The sequence below is a fragment of the Plecotus auritus genome (assembly GCF_963455305.1).
Source record: "Plecotus auritus genome assembly, chromosome: 5".
NCBI classification, from domain to species: Eukaryota; Metazoa; Chordata; class Mammalia; order Chiroptera; family Vespertilionidae; genus Plecotus; species Plecotus auritus.
The window spans coordinates 39391572-39414079 of NC_137776.1; the positions used below are offsets into that span (position 1 = coordinate 39391572).

Consider the following 22508-nt stretch of genomic DNA (forward strand, 5'->3'; position numbering starts at 1 on the left):
GCTCTCCCCTGCAGGCCTGGTCCCCCCCAACTGCTCTCCCCTGCAGGCCTGGGTCCCCCCCCAACTGCCCTCCCCTGCAGGCCTGGTCACCCCTAACTGCCCTCCCCTGCAGGCTTCATCGCCCCCAACTGCCCTCCCTTGCAGGCCTGGTCCCTCCCAACTGCCCTCCCCTGCTGGCTTGATCGCTTACAACTGCCCTCCCCTGCTGGCCATCTTGTGTGTTGGAGTGATGGTCAATTTGCATAGTACTCTTTTATTAGATAGGATTAATCATTGTATTTTCTATAGGAACAACTGTAAATCTACTTTTGCCCACCACTGTGTTTTCAAATTAGGGCATTAGTAGTAGCCCCCGGGGTAAGTTGGGTGCACTCCAGTGTTTTCACCAGCCTCTTCCTGGGCCTGTTTCAAAGGTCCTTCAGAGAAGCTCCTCTGGGCAGCTGAGTGGCAGCTGCTGAGGAACTGAAGGTTCCTGGTCCCCTGCATCTGCCAGGCAGCCAGGGTGGATGGCCTATGCCTACCTAGCCTGGGTAGTATAGACCTGTTCTCTCTTTCCTTCAAATTTTTTTCTGCCCTTTTGGCTTCCTACTAATTTTGGGAAGGAACCCAGTTGGTTTCCCCCTTTGGTGCAAATGTTTACTGACCACAGAGGCTGAATTGACTTGGGAAAACATCTACCCTTTATTGGAGACAAAATGAGGATAAATAAAAAAGTCTTTTTTATAGTGGCATATCTGTTTGTTGTTGTTTTGCAGTAGTTTTCCTCCCTGGGCGGCTACCCATATTGTCCTGGTCCTCCTCCTGCCGCCCAGTGGTGGGCATTCCCCAAGGCTCTGTGTGGCCTCTGCTCCTTTCTCCTTACAATGATCTCTTCCTATCGGTGTCCATCCAGCTGCATAGGTTAAGTCATCACCTATGACTGGTTCTGATCACTCTCCCAGGTAGAGTACCACACTTCTCCTCCATAACACTTCTACCTGGGCAGTCTATTTGTACTCCAAATACAACATATTTAAGAAATAAAGTAAACTTTTCATTAAAAATTACCTCCTCACAACTTTCTTTTTTAGGATGTGGTACAATTGTTTTCCCAGATCCTCAGCACTGAAACTTCATCCACCCGACCATTCACCACAAATGTAATGACCACCTCCTCATACCAAGCATGTTCTTATGCCCAGGACGTGGTATGAAGGAGTGAGCAGTTGTCTGCACTTCCCTTTACTTTCACCTCTTTTCTATGTGCTTGGAATTGTGTAGAAACATTATATTCCAAAAGACTGTGAAGCCTACTTTTTTTTTGTTGTTGTTAATTGACCTCTTTGGAATATATCACAAAACATCACACTTCAAGATTTCACGAGAGAAAAACGGGCAAATTGCACTGACTTTATATTTTGTTGATCCTGAATGACTCTTGGATCCAGACACCTTATGAAAGGCAGTTTAAAATTTTCCAAGGACATAAATCTTAAAGGAGTAAACTAAATTTCCTTTTCTTATTAATATAGTGTTAGTCCTCTCAATCTTAAGCAATTCCCTTTTACAGGGTTCAAATAACTATGAATTGAGACCTTTATTACATTATTTGAGGTTTGTTTTTTCAGCTAAATTGAGCAAATGTTATTTTTGCTTTTTAAAGCCTTATTATATTACCTAGGTTCAACAATCAACTTCATTGCATTTCCACATACTGCTCTAATCCAAAGTAAAATCTAATAGGATATTCTTTGCCCTGTGTCTATCTTTAGGGAATAAATATTATTTTAAACATGTAATGAACAGCTGCTAAGTCATGATACAGTTCAATTTATGGAAAAATGAAAGAAATATCTTATATGAATATTATGTTAATATTACTTTATTGAGGTAAAATTTACTTACAGTAAAATGCACTAATGTATGCTGCATTGGATTTTGACAAATGCATACACCCATGTAGCTATTAACCAGATCAAGATAAAGAATATTTTCATCATATAAGTTCTTCGGTTAATCTGTTCCTCCACCCACCTATTCATCAGTCTGTTCCATGCTTCTATATCTCTTATATCTATTTTGTTGATCTATTTAGTTTGTTCATTAGATTCCACATATGAATGAGATCACGTGATATTTATTTTTCTCTGACTGGCTTATTTCACTTAGCATAATACTCTCCCGGTCCCTCCATGCTGTCTCAAAGGGCAAGAGATCCTTCTTTTTACAGCTGCATAGTATTCCATGGTGTAAATGAACCACAGCTTTTCTATCCATGCACCTACTGATGGGCACTTTGGCTGTTTCCAGATCTTAGCTATTGTAAATTATACTGCTATGAACATAGGGGAGCGTATATTCTTTCTGATTGGTGCTTTGGGTTTCTTAGGATGTAGCACTCCTAGAAGTGGGATCAATGGGTCAAATAGCAGTTCCATTTTTACTTTTTTGAGGAAACTCGATACTGTTTTCCATAATGGCTGCACCAGTCTGCATTCCCACCAGCAGTGTAATAGGGTTACCTTTTCTCCACATCCTCACTAGCACTTGTCATTTGTTGCTTTGTTGATGGTGGCCATGCTGACAGGTGTGGAGTGGTACCTCATTGTCATTTTAATTTGCATCTCTCTGATGATTAGTGACTTTGAGCATTTTGTATAACCCATGGACACAGACAGTAGTGTGGTGAAGGGCTAACCACTTTGCCATATTCTTCAGCACTGTAATATCACTAGAGGCCCGGTGTATGAAATTCATGCACTCAGGGGGGTCCCTCAGCCTGGCCTGTGCCCTCTCGCAGTCTGGGAGCCCTTGGAATGTCCGACAGACTGCTTAGGCGGGGAGTGGGCCTAAGCAGTCAGTCGGACATCCGCTGCCGCAGAGGCGGGAGAGGCTCCTGCCACCGCCGCTGCACTTGCCAGCTGTGAGCCCGGCTTCTGGTGCAGTGACCACCAGAAGGCAGCTCCTGCGTTGAGCGTCTGCCCCCTGGTGGTCAGTGCACATCATAGCGACTGGTCGTTCTGCCGTTTGGTTGATTCTGCCCCCTCTCACAGTTCGGGAGCCCTCAGGGCGGGAGGTGACCCGGCGATCAGGGGAAGGTGATGCCCCATCACACCTCTGCTGCTGCCACTGCCAGCAGTGCGAGCCTCGGCCGGCCCTGGTTACCTGAGCCTTGGGTGGCCCTGGGGGGCTGGGGGGCTGAGGGAACTGGGGGGCTGGCCGCCACCATCTTATGGCTGTGAGCACTGCCATCTTTGAAGGCATGGCAGTCAATTAGCATATTCCCTCCTTATTGGCTGTGGGCGCCGCCATCTTTGAGGGCAGGGCAATCAATTAGATATTCCCTCCTTATTGGCTGTGGGCGCCTCCATCTTTGCTATTTCATGAGGGTCAATTAGCATATTCCCTTATTATTAGATAATATTATATAGGATTAGAATGGCCACATGTATGGTTATTTTGGCTTGCTAAGCTTGATCCTTCAAATTTGGGATATGTGCATGATAGATTAAATGGACTCTCTACATCAGGATAGAAATTATCATGGTCAACTTGAGTCAAAATAGCAGAATCAAGCACTACTGAAAAAAATCTCATTGTTTTGCTTACTTTTGATAGGTATCACAGTTCTGTAGGTGGTGAGGAACCCGGAAAAATATTACTTTTTTTACTCATTAGATAGTCTTCATAAATGATGGGTTAGGAATCCCAGTGAATCTCTCAGTAACTTTACATTTTGCCACTTTTTAGATGTTAAATAGTAGGGGATGGATCCTAGACTCAAACCCAGCTGTGTCTGACAATCAAAGTCCATCCTTTTAACCATGGTGTTTTTCTGGACTCTTCCAGTAGTATATGCCTACTTTGTAGTACAGATCTTGGTTTCGGATTCTGCAGGATATGCATTGTTGTCATTAAAACTTCTTTCATCATTGAGATCAGGACACTATGGGTTCTATGTTATATTTTATACCCTAGGAATAAGATCCTCTGTATTTCAATAAGGTGTTCATTTTATGACTTGCTATTTGGAAGAGGGAAGGTGGTCTTAGAGTGAAATATAGGCATGTTTTACAATCGCTTTGTCTCTAGAACAGTAGTGGAGCTGACCTTCTGGAAGGCCAAATGATATATTGCCCACATTCCATTAGGGATATCTGAATAAGCTCCACAATGGCACCCATCCATGTTGCCATTTTGTTGACGTTGATTTTAAAGTAGATACTCCATCTGTGCAAGGACTTTTTCATTTCACAAACCTGTTTGTCAGTTCTATCCCAGTCATCCATTTTCGTGGGCACATTCTGGGCTTTGCCATTGAGCAGTAGTGCCAGAACTCTAATGTTAATTTAAGTACCCTTCTTTTTTTGCCTACCATTTTTTTTAAAATTTCAGATTTGCTCTAATATTATCATTGCTAAAAATTTTGCTCCATTGAGACTGTATATTTATCTGTTCACTAGTCTCCTTGTCTACCTGAGATTTAATGGTGCACTGTAATAATCATTCTCTTGAAAATACCCTCAATTCCCTTGCCTTTCTTTTCTTCTGCCATATTCAACTGGCAAAGTCTCAATTCTAGTTGTCAGAGAAAATAGCTCAATTGGGTGACTTGTTTCACTTTTAAGTTCAAGATAAAAATTAAACCACACAATTAACACTGCCTAGCAATCCTGTCTTTATTCTCTAGAAAGTTTGCCTTTCTACTTAATAAAATAACTGTTGTATATCTTTTATTCTCTCCTTACACTTCTATACCCTTCCTCTCTTGGTCCCTCATTCCCCACAGTTGCTGATGTTACTTCATCCTTCAATGAGAAAGTAAAAGCCATCAGAAGAAACTCTCTCCTCATCTCACCATCAGATGTATAAGCCCGTCAACATCTGGATCTTTCTTTTCTTGTGTAGTGGATGACCTGTCCCTCTGGCTTTCAAAGACCTCCCCTCCCCTTTGTTCTGAGTCCCCTTCTCTCCTTGCCGATTGAATTTAATGGACACTTTTCTCTCTTAACTCAGTTGAGCTTGGAGGTTCTTTTGACGGAGGACTGCTTTCCATTTTACTTGGAACACCCTCTTCTTTCAGCTTTTTGACTCCCTGTCATTGGATGCTCTTTCTCATTCTCCTTTATGAACTTCTTAGATATCTTACATATTAAGATATTGTTCCTACCTACATTGTTATAACTCATCTTTCAGGTTTTAAGCATAAATGTCATTTTCTCAGAAGACTGGACTTAATTTTTTAAAATTTATTTTATTGTTGAAGGTATTACAGATGTCCCAGTTTTCCCCCTTTTGACCCGATCCACCCTGCACCTACCTCTCCCAGGCTTTCACCACACTATTGTCTGTGTCTATGGGCTATGTATATAAGTACCCCTCCCGCTTTGCGTTCTCCTTGAGATTCGTCAGAAGACCAGACTAGTTTAGATAATCAGGTTACATGTTCTCTTTGCACATTGTACTTTTCTTTCATAGCATTCATCACATATGAAAAGAAAAGATTTTAGGTGTAATTACTTGATCAATATCTGTAACTTATTCTGCATTGTCTGTATTGCCCATCAGGTGTCCTACATGTCTAGAACAGAGGTTGGCATATAGCAGGTGCATGATAAATATTTGTAGAATGAATTAACATGTAAGTGACTGAAAGGGCTCAACAAATGTTAGTTCTCATTTCCTTTCCCATCTCACATTTACAGAAGCATGGTTATACTGGGGTTGTAGAGATAGAAAATACTATTTCCATAGGAGAAAGACAAGTTCATGGTGTGATGGACATTGGCATATATTTAAAATTACTTAAGGTCATGTTATGGACACTCTTATAGGCAGTTAAAAATATAGATCTGGATCTCAGTAAAGAAGTCATAGTTAAGGATCTAGATTTTTGAATCATAAAAATTTATTTTTGCATCCATTTTAAAATTTGTGGTCTGCTCTAATGTATCTTAAAATGGAGGGAAAGAGGATGAGGGGGCTTCTAGGGTCAAATGCCAGGATATAAAACATATGCTGAATGCATTTGGTATACATTACAATTATTTAAACTCTGGTCTGACTAGAAAGAGTTAGTCTTGAAAGACAGTGAGAATCATAACATAAATAGAATTGTATTTTCTTCTCTTCCCCCACCCCTTCTTTTTGACAATAAATCCTGAGCATAGATCTAAGGTCTTTTCCTAAAAAAAAAAAGCAGAAAAATACTCATTCATGGATAGTAGTATTCCAAAGTCATGGTACATGGAAGGTTATATGAGTTTTGAAATCTGGCAAAGTTAATTATAGTCTTACAGCTTTGGATGACACCCCAAAAAAGTCAATTTCAAACAGAGGTCAGGGTTAGCTTGAAAGTCATATCACACTTCAGCTTGAACTCAAACAAGGACGCATTAAATAGTGAAGGTCCAGTGAGAATCAAATTGCATACTTGTATCAGGTTCTTATAATTCTTTAGAGCTTATAAAACAATATGACTCTTTAAAATAATATCATCTTTATGTGTTTTCAATAAATGAGCCAATATTTATGAGCAGAAAACTGAACAGAGTGTGTGACCACTTTCCTCTCAGGCACCACAGTGAGTGCACTATAAGGCATCTCCCTGAAGTGCAGACCATGGAGTGCTGGGCACGTTAATTTTGCAAACTCAGATTTGTACTAGGGTAATGAACTCATGTTAAAACCTTCCCTACATTTGAAGAACTCTTTGTCACTCACTTATTTTATTGCTGCCAGCTCCTTTTTCATATATATTTTTTTCTTAGATAAGAACACCAAGGCCGAAACCGGTTTGGCTCAGTGGATAGAGCGTCGGCCTGCGGACTGAGGGGTCCCGGGTTCGATTCCGGTCAAGGGCATGTGCCTTGGTTGCGGGCGCGTCTCTGGTGGGAGGCGTGCAGGAGGCAGCTGATCGATGTTTCTAGCTATCTATCCCTCTCCCTTCCTCTCTGTGAAATATCAATAAAATATATTTAAAAAAAAAAAAAAGAACACCAAGGCAATTTCTTTACAAGCTTTTTTTCTCAACAGTGGAAAGCAAGCAAATTAATTTCTAATTATTTTTGTGCAAAGCGCAGTAAATAGATTTTATTTTACCAGTATAAAATTTAAAAACCTTGTGCCATTGGGAAGCTGGAGAAGAAGACTATTAGCAAAATTATTAGCAAATTAAATTAAAGTAGAGATGATAATAATAGTAGTGGCGCAATAAAAGTCTGAGAAATCAGCTATTGGTAGTAAAGAAAAAGAAGCTGCTACAGTCTGATTTAGGTGGCAGGTACAAAAAATAATAAACAATGTATGCAGTGTAGCCTTCTATAATTCTTTTTTAAAAAAATATATATTTTATTGATTTTTTACAGAGAGGAAGGGAGAGGGATAGAGTTAGAAACATTGATGAGAGAGAAACATCGATCAGATGCCTCCTGCACACCCCCTATTGGGGATGTGCCCGCAACCAAGGTACATGCCCTTGACTGGAATTGAACCTGGGACCCTCACTCCGCAGGCTGACACTCTATCCACTGAGCCAAACCGGTTAGGGCGCATTCTATAATTCTTTACAATTTTCCAGTTTTTGGGCTTTGGGGAATATATACTAAGTGGCCAGATTATTATGGTCCCTGAACGCATAATAATCTGGCCACTCAGTGTATATCTGAGGCTAATATGCAAATTGTCCCCTTGACCAGGAGTTTGACCAGCAGGCAGGCTGGCCAACCGCCCATGTCCCCTCCCCTTGGCCAGGCTGGCCGGACCCCACCCATGCACGAATTCATGCACTGGGCCTCTAATACACACACACACACACACACACACACACACACACACATATATATATATGTGTATATATATATATATATATATATATATATATACACACACACACACACTAGAGGCCCGGTGCACGAAATTCGTGAACAGGGGGTATGTCCCTCAGCCCAGCCTGCACCCTCTCCAATCTGGGACCCTCGAGGGATGTCCGACTGCCCGTTTAGGCCCGATCCTACTAGGATCGGGCCTAAACGGGCAGTCGGACATCCCTCTCATATTCCAGGACTGCTGACTCCCAACTGCTCGCCTGCCTGCCTTCCTGATTGCCCCTCACCGCTTCTGCCTGCCAGCCTGATCAGCCCCTAACCACTCCCCTGACAGCCTGATCACCCCCTAACCACTCTCCTGCCAGCCTGATTGCCCCTAACTGCCCTCCCCTGCAGGCCTGGTCTCCCCCCCACCAACTGCTCTCCCCTGCAGGCCTGGGTCCCCCCCAACTGCCCTTCCCTGCAGGCCCGGTCATCCCCAACTTCCCTCCTCTGCCGGCCTGGTCACCCCTAACTGCCCTCCCCTGCAGGCTTGATCGCCCCCAACTGCCCTCCCCTGCTGGCCTGATTCCTCCCAACTGCCCTCCCCTGCTGGCCATCTTGTGGTGGCCATCTTGTGTCCACATGGGGGCAGCCATCTTTGACCACATGGGGGCAGCCACCTTGTGTGTTGGAGTGATGGTCAATCTGCATATTACTCTTTTATTAGATAGGATAGAGGCCTGGTGCATGGGTGGGGGCTGGCTGGTTTGCCCTGAAGGGTGTCCTGGATCAGGGTGGGGGTTCCCTTGGGGTGTGGGGTGGCCTGGGTGAGGGGCCTGTGGTGGTTTGCAGGCCGCCCACCCCATCCCCCCCAGTGACCCAAGCAGAGGCCCTGGTATCTGGGATTTATTTATCTTCTATAATTGAAACTTTGTAGCCTTCAGTGGAGGCCAGGGCAGGCCAGGAACTTGGCTTCCTCCATTGCCGGGGAAACCCAAGCCTCCTGTTCGCTCTGTGGCTGCAGCCATTTTTGTTGGGATTTATTTATCTTTTATAATTGAAACTTTGTAGCCTTGAGCAAAGGCCAGGGTGGGCGGAAAGCTTGGCTTCCTCCATCGCCGGGGAAACCCAAGCCTCCTGCTCACTCCGTGGCCACAGCCATTTTTGTTGGGATTTATTTATCTTCTATAATTGAAACTTTGTAGCCTTGAGTGGAGTCCAGGGCCTGCCAGAGAGTGTGGGGAAGCTTGGCTTCCTCCATTGCCGGGGAAACCCAAGCCTCCTGCTCGCTCCGTGGCCATAGCCATCTTGGTTGGGTTAATTTGCATACTCGCTCCTGATTGGCTGGTGGGCGTGGCTTGTGGGTGTAGCTGAGATATGGTCAATTTGCATATTACTCTTTTATTAGATAGGATATATATACACTGAGTGGCCAGATTATTATGCATTCAGAGATCATAATAATCTGGCCACTCAGTGTATTTGTAGATGTGAGTAAACATTAGGAAAAGGATAATCCTCCAGATCTATTGCTCTAAGACACACTTTCATGAATATGTTTGGGTGAGTTAGCATAAATAAGTGAAAGGAACTTCTTGCACATTTGAACTTCGTAGATATAAAATTCCTCTCCTTTTATTACCCTGTTATTTTATTGAGCTACTAGTTACTTCAACTAGACCAGTGGTCGGCAAACTGCGGCTCACAAGCCACATGTGTTGCCACTCTGTTGACTAATGAGTTTGCTGACCACTGACCTAGACTCTCGATTCCAATAATTACAGGCTGTTGTTGTTCCTTGTGATTAAGCCCCTATCCCAGTGGTCGGCAAACTCATTAGTCAACAGAGCTGCAGTTTGCCGACCACTGAACTAGACAGATAATTGCTTATAGAAGAGCTAGGAATCGGAGCATGGAAAGGGCCACGTATATGGTATGGCATTGCCACTTCTGAGGCCATCAGAAATAAGTGCATTGAGGATGAACAAAATTTTGTCCCAAGAATATAATTGCACATTAGATAGGAAATGGTCTAGCTATGTATATGTAGTTGTGTATATACAGTTATGTAAGTACTTACTTGAAATCTTCCTAAATCACTTTATGATACAATTTTTGAAAAATCTCTGGGAAGTTTTATGAAATCTATTTGTTTGTGCTTCAAGCAAAGTTATATGGTAATGACATATTAGACTCAGTCCAGTGACTATATTTTTGCCAAGAGTTTTTTTATTTTATTAGAGCACTAGAGGCCCGGTGCACGGATTTGTGCACTGGTGGGGTCCCTCGGCCTGGCCTGTTCCCTCTCACAATCTGGGACCCCTTGGAGGATGTTGGACTGCTGGTTTCAGCCCGATCCCCGCAGGCCAGGCCTAGGGACCCCACTGGTGCACGGATTCATGCACCGGGCCTCTAGTATGCATATAAGATATTTGGTTAATCTCTTCCCTTTCTCTTCCCTCCCCTCTTCCCTCTGAGATTCATCAGTCTGTTCCATGTTTCCATGCCTGTGTGTTGAGCGTCTGCCCCCTGGTGGTCAGTGCGTGTCATAGCTACCGGTCGAACAGTCACTTAGGCTTTTATATATATAGATGTGAAAATTTCTGAAGAATTACAAATGTGTAGTTATTTATCTACATGCATTATTTTTGATAGATATCTGTTTTTATTTTTTAAAATATGTTTTTATTGATTTCAGAAAGGAAGCGAGAGGAAGAAAGGGATAGAAACATCCATGATGAGAGAGAATCATTGATCGGCTGCCTCCTTCATGCCCCCTCCTGGGGATTGAGCCCGCAACCCAGGAATATGCTCTGACCTGGAATCAAACTGTGACCTCCTAGTTCATAGGTCAAAGTTCAACCACTGAGTCACACTGGTCCTGGCGTTAGATATCTATTTTTAAATGACAGAAAAGCACATGCCCTTACCTACTAGTATATATGGGTGAGGATAATTTGTAAATCTACAGAAATAGTCTCATCTCAACAACATCTTTCCTTAAAAAATGTTTAACATTTCTGTACAAAATAAAGTCATACAGTAGAATTAGATAACTTTCTGTTTTCTTTTAATGGGAATGTAATGTTTTGCTAATAAGAAAGCTATTATTCTTTAAAATAGCAACTAACACCAATATTACCCATTATTTATTTTCTTGAAATATTTATTCTGCACAAATTGTGTGTGAAAAATTATCTGCCGAACAGGGGAAGTGCTCTGCACAGCAGTGAGAAAGTTCTCACCTCTCCTGTGGGCGAGAACAACAGTTGTTGCCACTATTGCTTTGCAAAACAGCACCTGTTCCCAGTTGAGGTGATTAGTTCCAGAATCTAAAAAGTGATAAAGGTTCTACTCTCCTTGGGACTGGGGTACTTTAAAACATGTTATCTGTAGGTTTGACTGAAATTAAAATTTATTTTGATTTGAATACATAACAAAAGCTTCTGCCTTTTATTAGTCTCAATGCTAACATAAAACACTTTTTAAACAAAATATTTTTGTTGGCTTCCTACTGTGATTCATGTGTTCTTCATCTTTTTTTTTTTTCTGTGTCAAAATGGAAGAAACACATACCATTTCATTTTTAATGAAGCTTTCTCTGGAGCACTATTTTTTAAAAAAACCCTTACACAAACTAAAATGTTTTCTAAAATAATTGTGTATTATTTTCTATTCTTCTATTGACTTTAATGACTAACAACCTACCATGTTACGATGCACATATGATATATTTTTCAGCTAAGTAATCTGTAAACAATATAGTAGTACATTTCCAAAATGTTAAATGATTTGTCCTATATATGAAACATTTTGAGATAATTAGAACTTCTATGACATACACCTATATTACATATAAAATGTGTCCTGGTCACTACTCACCCGATATTTAAAAAACATGAAGCTTCTCATTTCAAAATATGCATGTAGTAATTTCCTCCACTAAACATAAAGATGCCATTGAGTTAAACAGCGGGTATCCTGCCTATGAAGGGGCTAAGCCTCTCTTCTTAAAAACCTCACAAAGTGCACTTGGTTGTAATAATACCTGCTTATCTCATTGAGTAGCTTTTAGGTCCAGGAACTAAGATTTGGAGGAGTGCTGTGTAACCTGAAAGGCGTATATGAATGCAGAGGTATTCTGAGGGGTAAACCAGTTACCTGAGCATAAGAAGAAAGTTGCCTCTCACTAGGCATCGATTCTACTTTCATAAGCACGAAGCATCCTCTTTCAGGATTCAGGGGTCATGTTCTCCTCATGCATGGTGGTGAAAGTGTTTCCTCAGGATTTGGGTAATTTGTTAGAGAGTAGGAACTTCTGAGTCTACTGTTACTGAAAAAAAAAAAAGTCTATGCAGAGAGAATGAAGATGAATATAATTCCATACAAAGAGATCAGACACATAGAATCTCTAAAGAGCCTTATCGCCGCCAAATTGAATCTAACCAACCAAAAAAGTGTGAATAGATAAAGCTAATGTTGAAATTTTGTTTACAGAGAAAATGTTATATTTTTCAGAACGCTGCAAATGTAAGCCTATTAGAGCTACACAGAAGACCTATTTCCGAAACAATTACAACTATGGTAAGGATAACTTCATGGTTGATCTATAAACTGCTATGTAAAGAAGTGTGTGTGTGTGTGTGTGTGTGTGTGTGTGTGTGTGTAACTTAGTAGAGCAGTTCAAGTATAAGACTTAAAAGCAAATAAATAAGGACAATTTTTGAGAGCATACCTGTCCCAAATAATTAAAATGTCTGATGTGGGCAAAATTCTTAACAAATCATTGATTTTGAAGCATATCAGGTAGCAGTGCTGTATCATAGAATCATGTAACCAAGTATAGAGATACATCTCAAACTAGGTGGGAGGGACTCTCCCCTCAAGAGCCTGAGGAGGATTGGGCATGAGAGGTGCTTTAAGTTCAGTTGAGTTTGTATTTATTTTACTTTACTTAGTTTTTACTTTATCCAGCTTTCACAGTGCTGCTATTATTTTTGTTGAAAGTCAAAATACTAGTGGTTGCAAGTGATGGAAAGAGAATATTTTCAACAAGGAAGCTGAAAGAATGCTATCATATAAAATGGGGTGCAGATCACAATCAATGGAGAAAAGATAGTTTCTCATAACCAAACAATAATAACCAGGTTGCCTACAGTTTAAGGATTTTCGCTTGTCTGGTTCTTACTTAGAGCTTCTTTGGGGAAGGCAGGCACTCCAATGATTAAATAGCAGCAGCAAAAAAAAAAAAAAAAACCTCTGAAAAAATAATTAAAATCCTCAAATATATTGATATTCATAAATATCTATGGGTCTATTGAGAAAACAAAGTAGGGGTGGGAGCAATTGATAACTCAGACAAAACCTCTGCTTCATCCAGAATTAGTTCAGGTAAAATTTCTTGAGCTTTCACAAAATTACTGAATAATAAAGTAAGTCTTGCAGAGAGATATTTATTTTGGAGAGGGTATGTGTGCTAAAAATTTCTAATGAAAATAGTAGCCACATGCGTAAATAAATCCTTAGTTTGAGAACGTTTGCACAGTTCACTAATCTCTAAGAGTTGATGGATGCTGCGAAGCACATTCACATAAACCAGGGTCCCAAAAATGTCTGCTGGCTGGGTTGTGAATTTATCATCTGATTCTCCAAAATGACATTTCCAAAAGGGAAATCTTATCTTTTGTTAAAATACAGAATAGAACACTGATTCCTTTGCTCACAAGTCACACCACGCAGGGGCAGTTGTATTTTGTTTGCTCTAAGTTCTCATATTTGAGACACCCAGTTCTCTGAAAATTAAAATACCTGTGAAGTAAAAATGAGGTTTTTGTCCTAAATTTTTTAGAATTAGTAACTTAATTTCTATTGTACGCACGTTGTACTGGTGGAATATTGGGTAAGTTTCTGTATGGAGTTGGGGCATGGATGCAGCTATTAGTTGGCTAATTTTCATGGGTTACTTTTTTCCCTTTTTTTGGGGGGGGGGTCCCAAAACTTCTAAAATATTGTGGTGACTCAGATGAAAGTGATCTGCTGATATGTGCTTAAGGGGCTTTTAAAAAGTGGATTCATTTGGACACGTATTTTTCTCCATATAACATCCATGGATATTGAACTAGACAGTGGTTGGCAAACTCATTAGTCAACAGAGCCGCAGTTTGCCGACCACTGAACTAGAGCAATGAGGGTGCCTGAGAGAGAGCCATTGGCTTCCTACAAATTGACATTTTTTACTTCACAGGCTTTTTCAAACCCCCCCTTTAAGGGAAAAAAAAAAAAAAAGAGCTCATTTGCCACAAGTAGGAATCTAAAGAATTTGGCCCCTCCAAAGAAGAGAAATACAGAAAAGAAGCAGATCTGTACTTGCTAGATTATGAGTCAAATACTTCAACTTTGCAACTGAATTGATTTATTTTAAGGCAGTTTGTCTTTATATTGAGAAGTGAAGCCAACACTTGTGAGATAAACTGGGTGTCAGTATATCCATCGGGAGAGGTAGATTAATGCAATTGACATGTTAGACTGTATTCCATAGCACATGAGGGGAAGGAATGTTGGAGTGTCTGACTTCAAAGAGGATGGAGGAAGCAAGATCTAGTGGTGACTGTTTTTACTAAAAAAAAAAAAAAAAGTCGAATGCTTCCAGGAGCATATAAAAGAAAAGCTGTACTGAAACAGAGGGGAAAGGAGCTGGTGTATAATGTAAACGGAGCTAAAGTGAGGAAGGTGAAAAGATCACAGAAACAGTTTGGAAACACAGTAGAACAGGACATCTTTAAAACACTAATGAGACCCCAAATTCTTTAGAAAATCCATTAATAGACCCGATAAAAGAATACTGACAAGAAAACAAAGCTTATTTAAGTACTAGGTCTTTACATATAGTGAGATTAATAAAGTTTAAATTCCTATTGGCAGCAATGGAAACTGCAGACACCCACAGACACACATCCAAATGAAATTTTTGAGGAAAATTACATCAGATTGACCTGACCTTTGATTATATAGATGAATTTTTCTCAATGAAATACATACCCACAACTATATTTGTACACTAATTGGAAGGGGATCAGGGCTGAACATTAAGGGGACAGGTGTGCTGTGTAGTGTGTCACTCACTAACATCTAGGACAGAAATCTGGCTGACTTTTCCTCTCCATTCATTGAGCATCAAGTAGAGAAGAACTGACTAGACAGGAGTCTACTTGTTTTGTTTTTTTTTTTAAATATATTTTATTGATTTTTTACAGAGAGGAAGGAAGAGTGATAGATATATAGTCAGAAACATCGATGAGAGAGAAACATCGACCAGCTGCCTCCTGCACATCTCCCACTGGGGATGTGCCCGCAACCAAGTTACATGCCCTTGACCGGAATCGAACCTGGGACCTTTCAGTCCGCAGGCTGACGCTCTATCCACTGAGCCAAACCGGTTTTGGCTACTTGTCTTTTTTTTAAATGTGGCACCTGTTGTGGATCACATGACCATATCAGCTTCATTGTCTTTTACCCAGTCATTCGGGCCAAAGTTAAAGAGGTCAAGACCAAGTGCCACGATGTGACTGCAGTGGTCGAGGTGAAGGAGATCCTGAAGTCTTCTCTGGTGAACATTCCAAGGGACACGGTTAACCTTTACACCAGCTCTGGCTGCCTGTGTCCTCCACTTAATGTTAACGAGGAGTATATCATCATGGGCTATGAAGATGAGGAGCGCTCCAGGTAATTAGCTCCTTAAAGATGCAGAACAATTTCTCTGCCTCTCCTATCCTACTGTGCTTCTCTAGAGATCTTACTCCGGGGTTCTGACCCTGGGATCTGTCTGCCTACTAGGGGATTACAGATAGTTTTTAGTTGGGTCCCTCAATTGCAAGTATTGGGCAGAGTATATGTGTATAATTTGTGGGTGTGCATTTTTCTGGGGAGAGGGGTCATAACTTCATTTGTTCTTAAAGATGTCCATGGCTCCCAAATGGTTAAGAATTACTGTTGTAAGACTGTAGAATCTCAGAGGGAAGGTGGGGACAGGTGGGTTGGTGGGAAGAGATTAACCAAAGAACTTGTATGCATATATGCATACCCCATGGACACAGACAATATTGTGGTAAAGACCTGGGATGGAGGGGCAGGTGAGGGGTAGAAGGTCTCAACCGGGATAAAATGGGGATGTCTGTAGTACTTTTAATAATAAAGATTAAAAAGAAATTACTATTTAAAAAAAATTACTGTTCTAAAACGTGGTCATTCTAGAATAAACAGGTAAGTCTTTGCAATTGTTCCTTGTATTTTTCAGTAATATGTTTTAATTTTCAAACATGCTTGCTTTAAAAAATGCAGGTTACTGTTGGTGGAGGGTTCTATTGCTGAAAAATGGAAGGATCGACTGGGTAAAAAAGTTAAGGTAAGCCTCTGTTTTATGTTTAAAGTGATACACAGAAAACCAGCCATTTGTCACAAACGAAGTGGGTGCCCTCAACTACATGAGAAATATTAAAATCTGATATATATGTATATCTATTTAAAATTCCAAGGACTGAGTTTGCCTTTAATATTGATTTCATTTAGGAAGCTCTCTGTATGCGTATGAGAAATGAACTATAGTTGCCTAGCTTCTCACAATGTGAATTCTAGTTATAGTTAGTCCGGTCCTGGTAGTGTGACTCCACATTATCTTTGGAGCCCCAGGTTCCTTCCAGCTCCCTGCTCTGCCATTGTTAAGGGTATTGCTTCCATACGCATGTTCACCTGGAGGTCACAAGATAGCTGCCCCACCTCCAGCACCACACATTTTAGGAAGAAAGAAAAGAAAGGTAAAGAGGAGTTTCCAAGTGCCTCATCTAGCAACATTTACATACGACTGGAGCTCATGTCCAACCTTAATTGCAAAGAGGCCGGGAACCATAGTTTTGTTTAGCTGGGCATATTGCTTCCTTGAACAAATTGCAGTTCTGTGAGTCACCAAAGAGGAGAAAGAATGAGTAAACTACCAATATTGTCTCGATGCATAGCCACCATTTTCCGTGTACAAGGTGCAGCCACATTCATCTGTATATATAAGCTCCTTAGAGCAGTCATGTAGCTTTATTTTTGAGCCAGAGAACCTTAAATTCTGGAAGTGTTGCATTTTTTAAAAAGCACTGTAAATTACCTTTTAAATAGAAGGTTCCATTTCTTCTTACTATACTAAGCAAATCAGTGTCAAAGAACATGGGAGAATATAGAGAGAGGGGCAAATAATTGAAAGTGGTGTGTGTGTGGAGTGGGTGGGGAGAGTGGAAATTGTACCAAACATAATACATCCTCTTCCTTCTGTGAGTTCGAAGGATTGGGAAACATTTACAGGGTAAGTTGAAAAACTCCTGGGCAGTTCGCCTTATGCATCTGGCACTCGGCACAGCAGAAACATTCGAGTTCAAGTGACCTACAAAAATGTAGAGGGCATTATTTTGCAGGGAGAAACTGCCCTCCAGTAAGCTCTACACGCCCCCCCCCCCCCCACATTCTTGTCAAAAGTGAGATGTACTTCAAGTTTAGACTTGTGAGAAGTCTCTATTTGTATCTCTTTTCAATTAGTTTGGTGTTTATTAAGAAGTGGCTCTTCTTCAGTATTTGGAATCTCTACTGTCCTTTTACTTTGGTTTTCTGCTTGCTAATGCAGAACAGGAATGTGTCCTAAATTCCTGTACCAGATGGAAGAGCTTTTAACATCCCTGCTGCAAAGCATGTAATAGGGCTTCTCTTTGGGTACCAAAACAATTACCATCATGTGAAGACCCAGGATGCATGGCTTGTTTGTCCTGTTGCTTAGTAAGGCAATCATATTTTCTATTGCTTTCTATAAGGGATCACACAGAGTTATTATTGTGAAATTATTTGTATTCTTAGTCTAGATTTAAACATGCTCAACAATTTAATTCATATGTAGCTACTTAGGACTAAAGTCCTTGGTAAACTTGATTGTGGAAAAACCTCTTTAAAAAAAAATATATATATATATATGTTTTTATTGATTTCAGAGAGGAAGGGAGAGGGAGAGAGAGAGAAATTTTAATGATGAGAGAGAATTATTGATTGGCTGTCTCCTACAGGCCCCACACTGGAGATCGAGCCCGCACATGTACCCTGATTAGGAATCAACCGTGACCTCTTGGTTCATAGGTCAATGCTCAATCACTGAACCACACCAGCTGGGCTGGAAAAATCTCTTTTGATTAGAATTATTAGAGGGCGCAGAGGGGCTAAATAGTTATTGGCGGGGGGGAGGAAAAATAATCTTTCATTATAAAAAAGAATAATTGAGATCTTTAGTTTTCTAGTCAATTTGAGGATGGGAAAAATAGTTTTGTGGAGGACACTATTTGTGTGTGTGTGTGTGTGTGTGTGTGTGTGTGTTACATAAGAGTTGCCCATTTAACTGATTTTTTTTTTGCTTTCAGTAGCTAGATCAAGAATTAAATAAAGGTCTTCTTATGTTTTTCCATGCAAATGGTTGTTTATTTAAGTCTCTGTTATAGTAGGTTGTTCAAATTAAGATATTTGCCCTGCCTTGGAGAATTAAGAATCAGACTGTTCTTTTAATATGAAAAACAGTAAGACTATGGAATAAAGTGTCTAAAATGAATTACTTTTGGTAATGGAAAAATGATAATTTATTAGGAACTAAGTACTTTATACATTTTTCATCTGTTACTCTTCAGAACAGTCTTATATGCAGATTCTATTATTAATTTCTATGGGTTGATGATGAAAATGAGGTGGAGTAAGTTTAAGAAACTTTGCATGGTAACCGATGGGGTTAGAGTTTGATATTCACTCCTCGCTACTCTAAGTGTGGTCCCTGGACCAGCAACTTTAGCATCACCTGGGAGCTTGTTAAATATGAAAATCTTGGGCCCCCTTGCAGGCCCACTGAATGAGAATCTGCAATTGATCAAGATCTACAGGTTATTTCTCTATTCATTGAAATTGAGAAGTATTGCTATAGTCTTTATTCTTTTTTACTGCTTATAATATTCATAATGTAATTCCCTTTTAATTTACTATATTCCACGTAAACATTGTTACATTGTTCATCTGAAACATTAGTAAACTTGCTTGTGGTTATTAAAAAGGTTGGTAATGACTGCTTTGTAAAACTGAGCATGAGGGCAGAAACTTGTCTCTGCTGTTCATTCCCCTGGTAGGTATTACTTAGAAAACTATTTGTAAGAGACCCTATTCCCAACCTAAATTTTCTTTTTCTTTCATTGCTCAAATCACATGGATTTAAAAGGACTATGTGTTCTCTTATGTTATAAGAGAGGAAGATGAAAAATAGCTCTCCCTTCAAATGGTCTGTGTAAATCTTCCATTTGTTGACCACCTGTGAAGGGCCAGACTTGTATTTGTTATCTCAGGAAACCTCACAGGTAGCAACAGAGGTTTGTGTCACCATTTACTGACATGGAAATTTTAAGCTTAAGGTTTGATATGAAAACATTATTGGTATAGCTAGCCAAGTTTGTGCTTTTTAAAATCTGAGAATTATGTTCATATAGCATCAATTTCATTGTTACCCTGGGACATAGAGCTTATACTTTTGGAAAGTGGTAAAATGCTTTGGAGACCTGACTTTGCAGTCTCACTCAGTTGTCAGAATCAGAAATGACAACCCTGGTAACATGCGCATGTGACCACTTTTCTGTTTTAAATTTCACAGCGCTGGGATATGAAGCTCCGTCATCTTGGACTGAATAAGAGTGATTCTAGCCATAGTGATTCCACGCAGAGTCAGAAGTCCGGCAGGAACTCTAACCCCCGGCAGGCACGCAACTAAATCCTGAAATGCGGAAAGAACACTTGTGGACTTCCTTTAGGACTTGCATTGCTGGACTAGCAAAGGAAAATTGCACTATTGCACGTCATAGTCTATTTTTTTTTTTTTTTTTTACCACAAAACTCATGTGGTAACTGATATTACTTCTATTTTCTCTTTTGTTTTCTGCTTTTCTCTTTCCTCCTCCCCACCCCCGTTTTTTGTGGTCTGGGTGCAGATCCTTAAATATATTATATGTATTCTATTTCACTAGTCATGGGAAAACTGTTCTTTGCAATAATAATAAATTAAACATGTTGATACCAGGGCCTCTTTGCTGGAGTAAATGTTAATTTACTGCTCTGCGCCGAGACTGGGAATGCAATATTGGATACAAAGAGAGAGAGCTAAATAAGCTGTACAATATACTCGGCTGATCTAATTACAGCCTCATTTTTGCATGCCTTTTGGGCATTCTCACGCTTAGACAGTCCTACATGTTTACAAAGGTAAAATAGCAGTTTGAAATAAAATGCTGCATAGGTGAAGCAATCAAGCTGCAGGAAGCATTTATGAGGAAAAGACACACAAGATGAATTATTTGCAAGATTGGCAGGAAGCAAAATAAATAGTTAGAGGAGTTGGGGAAAGAACATTTTGCTTGATTGAGAAGCACAACTGAAACCAGTAGCTGATGGGGTGTTAACAGTAGCATTTATCTCTTGGCAATTCATTTGATTTGTTTATGAATACATATATCCGTCAGCATTAGGGAAGTGAATTACAACTAGACATCTGCTGTTATCAGCATAGCTCTGCTTAGTTTTAAACAAGCCCATTGGTGTGAGTCTTTTTTCTTCTTCTTTTAAAAATGACTTGCTGTATTGACTGAGAAAAGAATGTATGTATGTATGTGCATCAGGGTGTTATTTTTAAAAGGTACGTAGCTCTATAAAATGCTGTAGTTTGCAGGATGGTAAATTGTGCATGGCTTGTGTGTGTCTGCGCACTCTCACTCAGTGGGACTGAATTACAGGCCAATACACTGGCCTGTACGTTATCATTTGGATTTGTGCTGCTTAATGCTCAGTAAATAGGTCTAATAAAAGGAATTATGAAAAAAAAAGTTGAAAACAATTAGAAGAGGATACTATAGGCAAATCTATTTTGTAACCTAAAGGAAATTCAAGATTGCCCAGCCAAGTAAAAAATGTCAAAGTTGACCAAGAAGTTGGAGAACACTTCAGTAAATAAAAATAAAAGGTAATGGGGGGAAAAAAGGAATTATGGTTTTCAGGAGAGAGGCTACTCTGACTTTTGAACCAAATACTCTGACTTTTGAAACAAATACACTTTCTCATTACCCAAACTGCAGTGCGATCCCCAAGGATCATGGGGGCGGGGGTGGGAGGGTGGGGAGCAAGTGATGCTTTTACTTCCTTTGGTGTGATTCTTTAGAGCCTGTGCCAATTTTTGGAAATTCTCATTCCCTTCCATTTTTATGTTTGCTATTAGTAGAACCAAATTTCTAAGCTATGATATGCTGAAAAAACACTTTTGAAGCAAAATGGTGCTGTGTTTCCTTCTACAAGGACAATCATGCAAGAATGAAATTTATTCCTGAAATGGTAAATAATATCTAAGTTCTATTTTAGAAGTCATAGAATATCCTTGTCTTCTGACAGATACAAGGATAATCATGCAAGAATGAAATTTATTCCTGAAGTGTTAACTCATTAAATTCTACTTTAGAAGTAATAGAACATCCTAGTCTTCTGACAGACCCCACACCCAACACTTCCCTCACTCGTAGAAGAAAGTTCCCCCCTTTGCCTACGTGAGGACTGCAGTTCTTTGTGCTGCCCTGTGGCTGCTTTCAGACAATTCTGCCTTCTGCCTTTTGGGCTTTATTCTCAGATGCCTAAGGCAGGGTCATCTCTTTCTAGATGCTGCTGTGGTAGCTTTGAAAAGGCGAGTGTGGTGTCACAGAGCAGAAGTGAAGTGCCACAAGGAAGAACTAACTGCATCTCAGGATCTCTCACCTGGAGATTCGTGCAACCTGAGCCACAGGGACGGGGGCCTGGAAGCGGTGCTTCTGCATGGCCGGTTTTACCCAGGCCTTTTTCATGTTCGCTATGGGAAGGAGGGCAAAAACTGACCGCAGGAGACTGAAAGGAATGGTTTCTCAAATCCACAAAATGCCATTAACTCTTCCAAAGCATATTAAGGTGAATTTTATGTGATTACATATTTTGCTGTACAATAAAAGTCAGTTTCTAGTCCCTGCAGTTTTTTTGGGGGGGTGGGGTGGGGTGGGGCGGGAGGATGTGATAATTTTTGTGTAGAGTTTTGAAAGAATTTATGCTCAATACATATACAATTATGATATGTATAAGCAAAAGAGGACCAGATTCTTAGATTCAGCAATGGGTTTTTTGTCTGTTCTTTGCCTCCTTACAGTTTTAATGATCTTTACAGGCAAGACTTGCTCATCTACATGAAGCTCTGTCAATTATTTTAGAGCCAAGTAAAGCACATTTGATTTTACAGTTTGATAGTTGCAATATCTTTATTAATAAGTTATGTGCAGGCCTCCTTTGGGAGATGACATGATTTTTATCATGATGCTCACATTTCTAATCTAGCAGAACCTTTCTGCTCTGTAATTGTCATAATATAAAATAAATGCATCTCATTCGTCTTCTCTACAGGCTTTTCCGGCAGGTACCAACTTTCAAAGCCACTAGAATTTTAATATATATGCATCCTTGAAAGTAACCTTGAGATCTATAGTTAATTTAAAATTTCTTTGGAAAATTATGTTCCCCTTTAGGATTTGACTCTTCCTAGCCAAATAACAACAAAATGTTAGATACATGCTGAATAATCTAATAAAAATCATAGCAGACTTGGATACTCTGCATGGA

At 40.2% G+C, this 22508-nt stretch overlaps 1 protein-coding gene across 2 annotated transcripts in view; it reads left to right on the forward strand.

The window, feature by feature from the left end:
• FRZB (frizzled related protein) overlaps positions 1 to 20698 on the forward strand; it is a 34281-nt gene extending 13583 nt beyond the window's left edge. Inside the window, exons 3-6 of one of the 2 annotated variants that reach the window (XM_080671222.1) lie at positions 12306 to 12371; positions 15305 to 15509; positions 16125 to 16188; positions 19486 to 20698. In XM_080671222.1, the coding sequence (XP_080527348.1) occupies positions 12306 to 12371; positions 15305 to 15509; positions 16125 to 16188; positions 19486 to 19602 (452 nt within the window). In that variant the 3' untranslated portion in view covers positions 19603 to 20698. The remainder of the gene's footprint in view (positions 1 to 12305; positions 12372 to 15304; positions 15510 to 16124; positions 16189 to 19485) is intronic. The other variant, XM_080671223.1, reaches the window with a different exon arrangement.
• Positions 20699 to 22508: the final 1810 nt, after the last annotated feature.